The sequence below is a fragment of the Natator depressus genome, chromosome 4 (genome assembly GCF_965152275.1).
Source record: "Natator depressus isolate rNatDep1 chromosome 4, rNatDep2.hap1, whole genome shotgun sequence".
NCBI lineage: Eukaryota > Metazoa > Chordata > Testudines > Cheloniidae > Natator > Natator depressus.
The window spans coordinates 59076718-59091551 of NC_134237.1; the positions used below are offsets into that span (position 1 = coordinate 59076718).

The following is a 14834-nucleotide window of genomic DNA, read 5'->3' on the forward strand; positions in this document are numbered from 1 at the left end:
AAACACCTGTGGCTGTTTCTGGATGATGGAGATTTTTTTCCCCCCTTTTTGCTACAGGTGATATACTGTGGCTATGTGACATACATGATGTGACTGAAACACTATCATTGGCAGATAACTCTGAAACTATAGAAAATGATGGTGATCTTGAAGGTGGATAGTCTTCAGAATCCTGTATGTTGAGGATGGATTCTCCTAAACAAAATAAGTCAATGCAGTTATGTAATTATTATTACCACACTGCTCTCTTAGTATTACTCATTGCATTCCCTGACACTCAGTACTACTTTTAAAGGTGAAATTGTAAAAGGAAGATCTGCCTATTTCAGCTATTTATTTTTTATCACAACTGCATCTAAAATGATAGTATCATAGAGTAATAACTATATTTTTTGCTCAAACATGAGAATTCAAGAATAGTCCAGAAGGAAGACAGGCAGTCCTTAAGAAAGACGTATGAAAGAAAAAAGTTTACCAACCTGAAGATCCTACATGTTCAGACATGTTCCCTTCATCATCTTCAATGCAACTTCCTCCTGAGAAGGAACACTTCTCATGATGTTTCATTTGGGCAACCAGGCCTTGCATTTCTTTGTTGGACTGTTTGCATTTTGCATGCATGCCTGTCTTTTTTTTTTTTTTTTTTTTTTAATTCCTTTTCTCACCCATTTGTGAATGTTGATTCTTAGGTTTGTTTTTTCCCCTACACTATGTTTCTGAAGCTGAATGCTTCAAAGTCCTCTTTGATTTAAAATAAAAACCATTTTGTCATGTCTTGACATGTCTCCTTACCTCTTGCTCCCAAACATTTTGTCATCCCTTGCTCAGGTTTCCTCTTACTTGTCCCTTCTTTGTAAGTTTGCATATCTCCATCTCTAGAAAATAGCCAGAAGTTATGGTTACCTATACTATGCTTCTAATGCAACACTTACTCATACTCTAATCACATTCTATCTCAATTCCTTTTAGGGACTTTTTGTGGTAACACCATACTCCTCAACGTGCACTGTTTCTCTTGTGCTTTCTCAGAAATGGTACTGTTTTGCCTTCATTCTCTTACCTTTGTATCTGAGATTCCAGCTGAAAGTTGTGCCTGGTTGGTCATTTTTTAATAACATGCTGTGGACTGACTCCACCTTTACCCCACTGGTCTTGTCTTGTACTTGCCAGCTCTCCCACTGTCTTGCTGTAGTTTTACATTCTTGGGTGTCCTCTACATTGTCAATTCAATTTTAAAATGTTTTATTGGCACAACAAAGGTATTCTAAAATATACAAGAAAGGGAACTCCTGAGTATATCCGTCTTTGAGAGAGAGTCTGAGGTTGGGGGACACTGTCAAAACACTGATCTTGAAGTATAGAATGGATCAAGCCATGTTTCCAAATCCTGCTATAGCCCTGCAAAGTCCAATACTGTAACACGTTTTGGAAACAGGGTTTGGTTTCATTTACACTGTAAGACTAAATTGTTGTAATCAGGTCCCACCCTCCCAACACTGCAGTTGTGACCTTGATCATCTCAGTTCCATCAGGACTCTCTTCACGCAAGGTCATTCTTCCACTTGTGTAACTGCATTCTATCTCAACCTCTGTCCGCTTCTCTCTTGGGCCACAGATTCCCTTCCTCTTTAAAGCTTGTAGTTTTACACATAAGTATCTTATCTTTCTAAATGCTGAATATGCTGCTCACTACACCAATGAATTGCAAGTCAATTTAGGAGTTTACTCCTGTGGCAGGGTATAGTAAACTTTACTTTTTAAATCCTAAAGTTTAAGATAATCAACACACTTTTTTGTATGATCAGACAAACACAAATTCAGTCTTAAGACTATCTTCCTATACATTCCTCAGCAAAAGTTTCCAGTTTCTTAAAAATGCCTCCACAGTATGGGAAGAAGCAATTGTGTTTCCTAAAATAGTAAGATTCTAAACTCGAAATATAGAAACTTACATTTGCAGATGCTCTGTATCCATTAGGCCTAACTTTGGAATTAGGTGGGTAATGCCTGTGGTATTGGATGGTTGGGTAGATGAAGATGGAATGAATATTATAATAGTTATTTAGAATCAGTAACATTCTGGTTTATGCTGTCTTTAATAAATGACTTGACTGTATTGAACTAAATAATAATCGCTTTTAATTAACGAGATTCACCAAATCTAAAAAATGAAGATCTGAAATCTCTCATTTGAGAATTGTAATTAGTTCTGCTCTTGATTTGTTAATACAAATATTTAAGTTAGTAGGAGTTGAGACTTGTCCAACAAATGTTCTTGCTGAGTCCCGAAAAACTTCTAAAGAGCTCGACATTTTTCTTCAGTTTGTTGCGCAAACTTAAATTGGGAGGGGTGATTGTGAAAGAATTGCTTATAATTATGTACTCCTTGAAGCCAAGAAATGGTGTGTGCTGTACTGTCTTGAATATAGAAAATTTTTTTGCTTTTATAATAATTTTAAACTATTTGTTATGAATTTGCAGTGTACTCGTCAGATCATCTCTGAAAAGCTGGGCCGAGGCTCAAGAACAGTAGACCTAGAACTGGAAGCCCAAATAGACATACTAAGAGATAACAAAAAAAAGTATGAAAATATCTTAAGACTGGCACAGACTTTGTCTACGCAACTCTACCAGATGGTGAATACTCAAAGGCAACTTGGAGATGCATTTGCAGACCTGAGTTTGAAATCATTGGAACTCCATGTAAGACTTTAATAGTATTAGAAAATAAAATATACATTTCAGGATGAACTTCACTGGCTTATGCATGTTGCACAGTAGATACTCTTCAGTGTTTAGGAAGGTAGCTGCTATGTAACAGCATTTGAGACTCTGAAGGAAATCATTGAAATGACAGTAAAGTCATCCAGTAGTTTTTAATGTCTGGCTTTAATTGGAGTTTGAACTAAGACTACTAACATACAAGTTTACTCTGTATAGTAAACAATTTTACTACTCATTTGTCACTAATGAAATGTCATTAAAATTGTTCTAGATCATCATTTCCTGTAAAATACAAGCCTGTGGTGTATATGTTTGGGAATAGAGTGGGGATCATGCAAAAGAGGTGAGGTAACAATGTGGATTAATCATTTTTTCTTCAGTGGATTAAAATGTTGAGTTCAGTTGTTTCATGGAGCACCATTTTGATCAGAGCCTTGCAACCTGTATAGTATAATTTTACAGCATTTAGACTCTCTGAGCAAGAAAGTTAGAGGTGATCACTTAGAAATATTACATCGAGGGTTTGGGATAATTCTTCAGTTCAGAGTTGTATCATATATTATTCAGGCAATATTGCTGTAACTGACTGTACAATTCTACATCTTGTAAGAAGGGGAAGCCAGGTATCATATACAAAAAAAATGAACTGATCTGGATAGAAACTCATAAATATTCCTCTTCACAGAAATCTTTAGTAAAAGGCAAAAGATCCATACGATCTGAAGAGAAACCAGAGTATGAACAGAACTGGGAAGAGGGAAGCAATCCTACTTGCCATATCTATAGCAGTTCCCTCGGGCCACCCAGCCTTGAATCCAGAGTCACAATCTATCTGATGGGTACAGTATCCTGGTACCTGATAGTTCCCAAAAATGTAGTTATTGTAAACTTCACAAATTATCTTCAGAGGCTGTAAAGCTCAGAAATAACTTCACTCTTACCTCTTTCCCCTTTTTCATTATCTCTATATTCCCACCTAATTTCTTTTTGTTAATGTGTACACTGAATAATTTCAGCTGTTTGCTACTTGTCAGACTCCAGACTATCAATTTTTCACAGGGCTAAACTTTATATATGCTTTTTGGCAAATGGAAATTGGTGACTGGCATTTTCAGCAACTGAGAGAAACTATAAATTGTCCTGCTAAAAAGATACAGTAAATGTTATCAGTCTATTTACTGTTGATGCAAGAATGGGGCATGCGGTTTGTGATAAACTTAAAATGAACATAGTGCATTGTGCACTGGAGTTGGACATGACTTCTGAAACTTGTACTAATTCTGATGCTGACACAGTACTCTTATTAATATGTGTTCTTCCCCTCATGGCTTGTAACTGTAGCAACTGAAACAACATTTCTTCAGGTTCCACCAGAGTCTTGTATGAGTCTTGGAATTCTTCTTTGTTTTCAACCACTCATTTCTTGTTCTGTAGATTGTTGAAGAGGATTCTGTTAATAAAAATCAAATAAAGTTTTCCACTAATGTAACAAAAGTACTCTTACTTACCCTGGTTTTAATTGAACTTCACTGTAGTGCTGCCTGATTAAGCTGGGGCTCTTTTTATCACTAGACCTACGTGTTTGGAAAACACTTTTTAAGACTTGAGCAAAACAAGTCTAAAAAGCTGGAATGTTAACATTCACAGTTGATAATCGGACATCCACATTTGAGCTGCAAAACAGTTGCTACTTGGTGAAAAATCAAGATTTTGATGTGACATTGCTCTAATAAACTGAGTTCTTACCTTTTATAAAATCAGTGGGTGGTAGCTTTCATCTTGAGCTCTCTACTGTGTTTATCCTTTGGATTCAAGGATTTCTCCTATATTTATTCCCTGGTTTCAAGGCCTATTTATTTTGAACAAGGTGTCACACTGGTTATGTTGAGAGAGCTGAATTCCATTTTTAATTATAATCCGTCAGGGTATAAATATGACTATCCTCAATCCAGAGAGGCTTTCCCATTGATGTTTATAGGAAGTACCCACAAAGGACATGGGTAAAATATGGCCCTTGTGTAATAACTAAACTTTTATTTATTCAGTGCTTTATTCTATGCGAAACAGAATAATATGACCCCTTTTAGCTTCACTACCATATTTTAGGTTCCTTTTCTTCCCAATCTTTGTCTCTGTTTCTCTCCCTCTTGGCTGTTTCTTTTTGTATTGTTTCCTCTGCATCTTCTTTCCTCTAGGCTTCACTCCCTACTCCCATCCACTAAAATTATCAGATGTGAAACAGTTAATGTTAACGTTTTAAGAGCCCTAATTTGGCATTAGTGTTTACACTGTAGTATTTACACTATCAGTTGGTTACACTAGGTTCACATCTTCACAACCATGACAGCTAGAAATTTACTTTGGTAAATGAAAGCTCAGGTTATGCAGAATATGAAGATGCCATATGGAAAACAAATACATCAATGAGTCTGGTGTGTGGGAGCCTTGCATTAGAAGAATAATCATTGCAATCTGACTTTGAAATCTTTTGCTGTTGATAAATTGGTCCTTGCCTTTTGTCATACCTAAACTTGATTGCAGTTCTCTTTGGCAATAACTTCCATCTTAATCATAGAATATCAGGGTTGGAAGGGACCTCAGGAGGTCATCTAGTCCAACCCCCTGCTCAAAGCAGGACCAATCCCCAATTTTTGCCCCAGATCCCTAAATGGCCCCCTCAAGGATTGAACTCACAACCCTGGGTTTAGCAGGCCAATGCTCAAACCACTGAGCTGTTAATCATGCCCCCTTAACATTTGTAGCTAATCAGTATTATTCCTTTCTCACCACCCATTATGAAGTACATTCTGCTGTCTGTCACTTATAACATATTAAAATAAATGTCAGATCATGGTGTTCCAGGATATAATAACCCTTGTTCATTAATTAATACTGTTTATCCCCTGTGAATTTAGTTAACTACTCCTATTTTGCTGGTATAATTCATGATGTTACAGTTGCTTTAAAGGAGACACTGAATTTAGACTAATCCTAAATAGTTACAAAGTGATGATCTGAAGATTTTTGGCAGTGTTCTTTGAAGTGGTAATAAGGGTAGTTTTTTTTTTTTTCTGGTTAGCCAAGATCCATAACTGTCTTCACAATAGAACTGGTATCAAGAATAAAGGCCATCCATTCTGTTGGGACAGAGTCTACTGAAATCAGTGGGGTTTCATGGGAGAAACTTAAACAGTTGCTTGTAAAGGTCTAAAACAGAGGGATAGTTCTGACTCTCTCAGCTTACCAAGACTACAAAAAGAAGGATTCTGGGTGGACTCCAGGTCCAAACAAAGGTCAAAACAACAGACTGGACTTCTACATAGAGTGCTTCTGCCGACGTGCACGGGCTGAAATTGTGGAAAAGCAGTATCACTTGCCTCGTAACCTCAGCCATGCAGAACACAATGCCATCCACAGCCTCAGAAACAACTCTGACATCATAATCAAAAAGGCTGACAAAGGAGGTGCTGTCGTCGTCATGAATAGGTCGGAATATGAACAAGAGGCTGCTAGGCAGCTCTCCAACACCACTTTCTACAAGCTATTACCCTCAGATCCCACTGAGGGTTACCAAAAGAAACTACACCATTTGCTCAAGAAACTCCCTGAAAAAGCACAGGAACAGATGCAGACACACCCCTAGAACCCCGACCAGGGGTATTCTATCTGCTACCCAAGATCCATAAACCTGGAAATCCTGGATGCTCCATCATCTCAGGCATTGGCATCCTGACAGCAGGATTGTCTGCCTATGTAGACTCCCTTCTCAGGCCCTATGCTACCAGCACTCCCAGCTATCTTCGAGACACCACTGACTTCCTGAGGAAACTACAGTCCATCGGTGATCTTCCTGAAAACAGCATCCTAGCCACTGTGGGTGTAGAAGCCCTCTACACCACCGTTCCACACAAAGACAGACTACAAGCCGTCAGGAACAGTATCCCCCATAATGTCACAGCAAACCTGGTGGCTGAACTTTGTGACTTTGTGCTCACCCATAACTATTTCACATTTGGGGACAATGTATACCTTCAAATCAGCGGCACTGCTGTGGGTACCCGCATGGCCCCACAGTATGCCAACATTTTTTATGGCTGACTTAGAACAACGCTTCCTCAGCTCTCGTCCCCTAATGCCCCTACTCTACTTGCGCTACATTGATGACATCTTCATCATCTGGACCCATGGAAAAGAAGCCCTTGAGGAATTCCACCATGATTTCAACAATTTCCATCCCACCATCAACCTCAGTCCACACAAGAGATCCACTTCCTGGACAATACAGTGCTAATAAGCAGTGATCACATAAACACCACCCTATACCGGAAACCTACTGACCGCTCTGCCTACCAACATGCCTCCAGCTTTCATCCAGACCACACCACACGATCCATTGTCTACAGCCAAGCTCTACGATACAACCGCATTTGCTCCAACCCCTCAGACAGAGACAAACACCTACAAGATCTCTGTCAAGCATTCTTACAACTACAGTACCCACCTGCTGACCTAAAGAAACAGATTGACAGAGCCAGAAGAGTACCCAGAAGTTACCTACTACAGGACAGGCCCAACAAAGAAAATAACAGAACACCATTAGCCATCACTTTCAGCCCCCAACTAAAACCTCTCCAACGCATCATCAAGGATCTACAACCTATCCTGAAGGACAACCCATCACTCTCACAGATCTTGGGAGACAGGCCAGTTCTTGCTTACAGACAGCTCCCCAACCTGAAGCAAATACTCACCAGCAACCACACACCACACAACAGAACCACTAACCCAGGAACCTATCCTTGCAACAAAGTCCGTTGCCAACTGTGTTCACATATCTATTCAGGGGACACCGTCATAGGACCTAATCACAGCCACACTATCAGAGGCTCATTCACCTGCGCATCTACCAATGTGATAAATGCCATCATGTGCCAGCAATGCCCCTCTGCCATGTAGATTGGCCAAACTGGACAGTCTCTACGTAAAAGAATAAATGGACACAAATCAGGCGTGAAGAACTATAACATTCAAACACCAGTCAGAGAACACTTCAGTCTCTTTGGTCACTCAATTGCAGACCTAAAGGTGGCAGTTCTTCAACAAAAAAAAACTTCAAAAACCGACTCCAACGAGAGACTGCTGAATTGGAATTAATTTGCAAACTGGATACAATTAACTTAAGCTTGAATAAAGACTGGGAGTGGATGTGTCATTACACAAAGTAAAACTCAACACCCACCCACCCCCACCCTGCTGTTCCTCAGACATTCTTGTCAACTGCTGGAAATGGCCCACCTTGATTATCACTATAAAAGGTTCCCCCCCCCCCCCAGCTGGTAATAGCTCACCTTATCTGATCACTCTCATTACAGTATGTATGGTAACACCCATTGTTTGTTGTTCTCTGTGTATATAAATCTCCCTACTGTATTTTCCACTGAATGCATCCGATGAAGTGAGCTGTAGCTCACGAAAGCTTATGCTCAAATAAATTTGTTAGTCTCTAAGGTGCCACAAGTCCTCCTTTTCTTTTTGTGGATACAGACTAACACGGCTGCTACTCTGAAATCAGCTTAATTTGTTGCCTAGAATATTGTAATCACTTATGTCTATTTAAATATACACACACTCAAACAGCAGTGATGAAATTACATACAACATGGTCTATCATATCTGTGATTTCCTAATAAGTGTGTGTGTTTATTTTCAGTATTAATGAGTATCTGCGTAAATGACATGATTTAATTATAAACCACAGTATTTTTATTTTTTTTTTGTTCTTTGTTATAGGAGGAATTTGGATACAATGCAGAGACTCAGAAACTTCTAGCTAAAAATGGAGAGACCCTTCTCGGTGCTATTAACTTTTTTATTGCCAGTGTGAACACACTGGTGAATAAAACAATTGAAGATACATTAATGACTGTGAAACAGTATGAAAGTGCCAGGTAGATATTTTGTGTCATCAGTTATTTTCATTTAACATACAGACTTCAGGTTGAGTCCTTGTGTCTGAACTGGTAAACGGTGTTGAAAAGGTTGTAAATATATCACAATTTTCATATTTGAAATCCTGACTACATTCAGTCTTTACACTTTTATATAATACTTCAAATTGATATTTGAAATTTAAACTTACAGAAAATTTTCCATTAAAGTTTTCCTTAGTGTTTCCTATAGAGTAAAGATATTTATTTATTTATTTATTTATTTATTTTCCCCACAAGTAGAATAATAGTAGAAATTCTGGGTGGTTACAATTAGTCATATATGAAATAATGTTTCTGAATGAGAAATAAAATGTTCTTCCAGTGCCCTCTAGTGTATTCTTTAGATAACTGATTACCCACCTTGGAGACACTTATCCGTAGTAAAGGTATAGCTTGGTGGCAACAAAGCCAGATTTCTCAGTCTGCTTCCTGTTAGTATAGATTAACCTTGAATAGTGGTCCATTCAGTCACTGACCAATCTCTGGAGTCTGCTGACTAAGTGCCAGCTGAATTGATGGGGCTTTATAGTATGGATACCTATCTACTATGAACGGGACTGAGACCAGTAATTCGGTGCCTAGTTTATATGGTGTCATATACAAACTAAATTAATTTCATGTAAGATGTCTATCAAACAGATATCGGATAGTAACTTTAGATCTCGTCTGAATTGGGCTGGATTCAAACTGACAATCTGGAGGTGACAGGCTTCTGACCTCTTGACTGAATACCTAAAACATTCAGTCCCCTGTCTTTAATCTGTTAACAGTTTACTTTGAATGGAATGCTAAATAAATGACTTCAAAAGATTACACCAGTTATTTTCTTATGCTGTCTATGCATGGGATAAGGCAGTGCAGTTCACAAAAGACTAGCATTAGTGTACTAATGTTCAGTGGTTAGTGTTCATACACTAGAGCAGTGATACTCAGACCTCAGTGGTTCAGGACCCAGCGTAACTCAGAAGAGTGTGTGTGTATATATATGTGTATGACTGATTAAGTATTATTATTTTATCAATGACAGTTGGTTAAAAGCATCCTAACTGGTTAATAATTAAATCACAGTGTTTTAATATCATGTGTTGCAAAGAGCCACAGGAGACGCATTAAAGAGACAATTGTGGCTCGCAAGCCTTAGTCTGAGTAACAGTGTACTAGAGTTTAACCTTCCTTGGGAGCCTGAGCTTGCTTCTATGATAATTTTGCCATTGATTTCAATAAGAGAAGGAGTAAGCCCCAAAGACTATATACCTTCATATCGGAAAACAATTTTGAGTCCACTTATATGAAAAGGTTTTAATTACGTATGCCAAACATTCTTTCTAGCAGGAGAATAAAATAATGTGTTGTGATTTTATTTTCCAGTCAATCTTAATATGAATCAATAGCTCTTCCCATTGCAAAACTTGAATTGCAGAAGTTTATATACTAATCTTATTTTTAGTAACAGATTTTCTTCAGTCAGTCAGTCAGTCATGGTAAGAAATATAAATCCGTGATCTCGTAGTGGTGTATGCATTCATGTGCAAACAAGGGTGAAGGAATGATTCCTGCTGCTCAGTTTTATTAAATCTCTCGGACTGTCCGTTCTACCATATTCTCCTCTGCCTCCCCGTATACTCTTTCACTGCTCCATTGTGAGCAGTGCTACTCATTCACCTTGGAGAGTGGTGCAAAAAATTTCCCAGCTCTCCAGAAAGATTTCTCTAAAGTCTGCTTTCATTATCTATACAGCCTAAGAACCCCTGCCATGGACTAGGACCCCATTGTACCAGGTGCTGTACGAACACAGAACAAAAAGACTGTCCCTGCCCTAAGGACCTTACAATTGAAGTATAAGACCAGACAACAGATGGATACACACAGAGATGGGGAGTACAAGGAAACAATAAGACAGTATTGGTCAGCATGATAGGCAGTGGTTTCTGCATAGCAGCAGCCTAGCTGTTACGTTTTTTAATAGGCCTTGTGGTAAAGGAGAGTTTGAAGGAGGATGGCTTTGCAGATGTTTATGGGGCACTTCTCCAAATGTGAGGGAAGCATGGAAGAAAACATGAACGTGCTTATTTGAAAATGTAACAAGTGGGCAGTGGGCATGGCCTGATCAGAGGCAGGGTAGGCCTTTCAGTATTGAACGAGTTGATAGGTCATGAAGGGCCTTGAAAATAAGGACAAGCAGCTTGTGCTTAATATGATAGAGAAGAAAGAGACAGTGAAGGGATGCCAAGAGAGAGGGGTAACACTAAGTCTCTACTTTGGATTGTGTATCACTCAATTTTGATTATTTTCTTTTTGACTGATTTTCTCTTCTCCCCCTACCCCCCCCCCCAAAAAAAAATAAAATAAAAATAAAAAAGAAACCTCCTGCAGTTGGAGTGCCATCAGTGCCTCTCCGGTGTCCTCAATATACAATTACTCCCTCTCATCCATACAAAATGCATAAGAACAGCCACTAAGATGATTTTACTCGACAGTCATTCTGACAAAATCCTCCTTTCCTCTTGAAATCCCTCCACTGGTACTTGTTTCTGTGCAATAACAAGTTTTAAAACTTCTTGTTGCCTTGAAGCCCCTGCTTAACTCTGCCCACCCTACTTATCTGGCCTTTCTTATCTCACTGTTTCCTGCCCTATCCATTCGGACAGTGATACTGCCTCCATGTCCATTCTTCCCACAAACATTTCCAAGCTGGTCCATTATACCCTGAAGGATTTAAATGAGAACAAGTTCCTTTCTAACATGATGCCTTCAAAAATTAATCAAAATTATCTCTATGCTTCTCCTTGTTGTGCATCGGCATTTTAATAACTATCCAATCTTATTTCCTCCGAGCAGATCTGTTTTTATTACTGGCTTTGTTGTTTCATGTCTTAAACTAAGTTGTAAGATCTTTGGAATAGGGACCATATCACTTTTTTGTAATGAGGATTGGCAAGCACACTTTGGATGATGTAAAATTTTATTTTCACTGTGAAAATGTAAACTTTCCTCTTGGGGCATTTTTACCACCACCAAACTGAAAAGCTAGGTTTGTTGGTGGCAAAATTCTTCCTGGTTCCAGTTCACAGTACTTAACAATTCTGTTTTCTCAAGCAAAATGGAAGTAGGTGACTTTTTCTTCCAGAGTGGTTTAAGCTAAACCACACAAAGCCACTCTTAGTGTGGAATAAGTATGTGTCCACACAGGGAGTTATTGTGGAATAGCTAATGCACTGTAAATTCACACCCTGGCTTATTTCACAATGTCTTCCCTGTCTAAACGAGTCCTTCAAGTCTACTCCATTCTTCAGCACTATCCAAATGTAGAAAAGCTTTTCTTACTAAAATAAAACATCATACATACCTTGCTAATTGGAGTCCAGGGAGTTCAGTGTGCTGGTGAACGTGACAATGGGAATTGGGAGACCAGAGTTCAGTTTTCAGATCTGGCATTATCTTGCTGCGACACTGGGGGTGATTCATTTAACTTTAATGTACCTCAGTTTCTCCATCTCTCAGCTGGGAATGAGTCTTACCTTTTGAGACTGATGGCTGAAAAGTGCATTGCTTATTGAGAGTACTCTTTCCTAATACCTTTTACTAAAAGGTGGAAATAACTTGGACAAATATTTTAGGATCATGAAAACGAGGATAGGCTTGCTGGCTACTCTGATTACATTAATTTGCATAAAACACATGGCAGACCTGTGATTGGTTTGTCTAGATTTCTACAGAGACTTTTATAATTGGTATGATCTGATCTGGGAAGACAGGTCAAGGGTGTTTTTAATTTGAGAGTTTAGATTTCTCTTAGATTAGGTTTATAAAGAATGTTTTAGAATAGTAAAGGCACTCTTTCTAGCTCAGTGTTCTTAGAATAAATCGTATCTGAAGACTGGATGGCTCATGGGATTGGTATCAGGACACAGTCTCTTGCCTATAAGTATAACTTAAAATCCATCTTGTGCTGGTTGTGGGTAAGGTTAAATGAGTTGATTATTTCAGTCCATTCCCTGGAACCCTCATCTCAAAAGAATCTACCTTGGCACGTATTTGAATTTGCAGACAGAGATTTAAGATTTTATGAACAGACAGATTGAATTACCCTGTCATGTCTAGTAGTCCTTCAATGTATGTCTTCACTGCAGATTGTAATGCAAGCTTTTACTCAGGTGTTCCCTCTAACCCTCCTCCCATCCATATACACAACCCTTGCCCCAGATTTTGGTGCTTTCACATAGGCTAGCTGGCTCGTCTGGGGCTGTAGGCTAAAACCCGGATGCTGTTTTCACCTGGGTCGGTAACCTGCCCTTTTTGCAGTGAGGATGCAGACTAAATCATTTAAGTGCTGATAGTCCTCCAGTGCCTTCCCACAATTATCCCTTTGTGCCCAGAAGGACAGACTTTTTTCTGATTCCCTTTTCATACAGCAGTTCAGCTTACTATAGTGCAAAGAACCATGGGATATGCCCCTGAAACCCCATCAACACTTATGGATGAGTGTGGCATCAATGAGGACCCTGGGATGTGGCTTTTCAGTGCAGCTGCTCACACCTGTTCTAGGCTAACTTGCATGTGCAGGTGCTGATCACCCAAGTTAACTCTGCAGTGAAGACATACCCTTATAATGTGGCTGAGTTGTACTGATGAGGGAACATGCCTACCACGTATGGTACACATGCTTTGATGCATAAACAAAGCATTGTCATTCTAATACCTTTCATGAGCATTACATGCACTTGTATATTTGGTCCAGCTTTCTTTCTAATCTCCTGGTTTTGATGTGCAAGTTTTGAGACATTTTGTGGCTAATTTTAACTTTTTTTTTCCTCCTAGGGTTGAATATGATGCCTATCGCACAGACCTAGAAGAACTTAATCTTGGTCCCCGTGATGCAAACACTCTGCCAAAGATTGAACAGTCACAGCAGCTATTCCAAGTGCATAAAGAAAAATATGACAAAATGCGCAATGATGTATCTATCAAATTGAAATTTTTGGAGGAAAACAAGGTAAGCTACTACTTCACCTCCTACACTGTGTAGTGGAGTTGCTTTCTGCTAGATTCTGTCTCCTGAGATCAATATCTGATATAACAGCACATTTTCTTGAAATACAGTCTGCTTCAAAACGTAAAACAAGAAAGAGAAGTAAACTAGATTGGTTTCTGGATTCTTATTGTGCTATTGGAGCATGCCTTCGTGGAGTTAGAGACCTCAAGTTCCTGACTCTAAATTACTGAAGTAAAAGCATATTAGAAAGACTACTTGAACATATGAAAGTATTTCTACTGCACTTTTTCACACTTATCACGTAATAGTGATCAATACATTGATTTACTAATTGTGATCTATGATTAGATTGTGGGCTCAAAATGCAGAGCATTATTACAATGCTTGGTAATGCCTGCGGGACGGATATGTGTAAAAGACAGCGAGGAAGGGCAGTAAAGAGACCATTTCAAAACTGATTTTCTCCTAATTAAGAAGAATAATTTTGGCACCAAGATGTGTGTATTTAATCAATGTTAGATGAGGATTAGACTGAAAAACTGTAGAGATTGTTCTACATGCCACCTTCAACACAGAAGCAAAGCTGTTCCATCCCTCAACCCAGATCTACGCAAGGGTCTGGTTCTTGGAACAGTTTCCCTTTCTCGTAGATTCTAGATAGGATTGCTTCCCTTCCTGTCTGCCTACCCCTTTCCCTCACATACTCTCTTTCTGGTCATGCAAGAGTTTTTCTTTTTCAGGAGTGCAAGCGTCACTGTTATTCCCCACCCCACCCCTGTTCCTGTGAACTAGAAAAATAAAGGGTTCTCATGCAAACATCTTACTACTTGTTTCTAACTGACACTACTGATCTCTGCATGCCTGGGTTTGGAAGTTAACAGTGTCAGGATTAGGATAAAATGAAGATAGGAAAAATCAATTTTGTCAAACTTATTTCCTCTTAGATAGGTATAAAAATAGAACAGTCTTTAAAATCTAAACTGAGGCATATTAATATGTGCCTGGAATGGCTAGAGTCCTTTCCTATGAACTGCAGTTACTGCAAATGCCCACAGGGAAGGGAGAGTTAGCAACCTCTATCTCCAACAACGGATGAATATTTTCAGTAGCACACCAGCTCATAGTGT

The 14834-nt window shown here is 38.9% G+C and overlaps 1 protein-coding gene and 1 non-coding gene across 5 annotated transcripts in view; one reads left to right on the forward strand and one right to left on the reverse strand.

The window, feature by feature from the left end:
• Nucleotides 1-14834, forward strand: part of ARFIP1 (ARF interacting protein 1) — a 113789-nt gene that overhangs the window by 62265 nt on the left and 36690 nt on the right. For all 4 annotated transcript variants that reach the window (XM_074951010.1, XM_074951009.1, XM_074951008.1 and 1 more), the window contains 3 exons: nt 2482-2703; nt 8515-8672; nt 13533-13707. In XM_074951010.1, coding sequence (XP_074807111.1) covers nt 2482-2703; nt 8515-8672; nt 13533-13707 — 555 coding nt within the window. The remainder of the gene's footprint in view (nt 1-2481; nt 2704-8514; nt 8673-13532; nt 13708-14834) is intronic.
• Nucleotides 3350-3463, reverse strand: LOC141987018 (U5 spliceosomal RNA). The gene has a single exon (XR_012639416.1). It is a non-coding gene; the product is annotated as a U5 spliceosomal RNA (small nuclear RNA).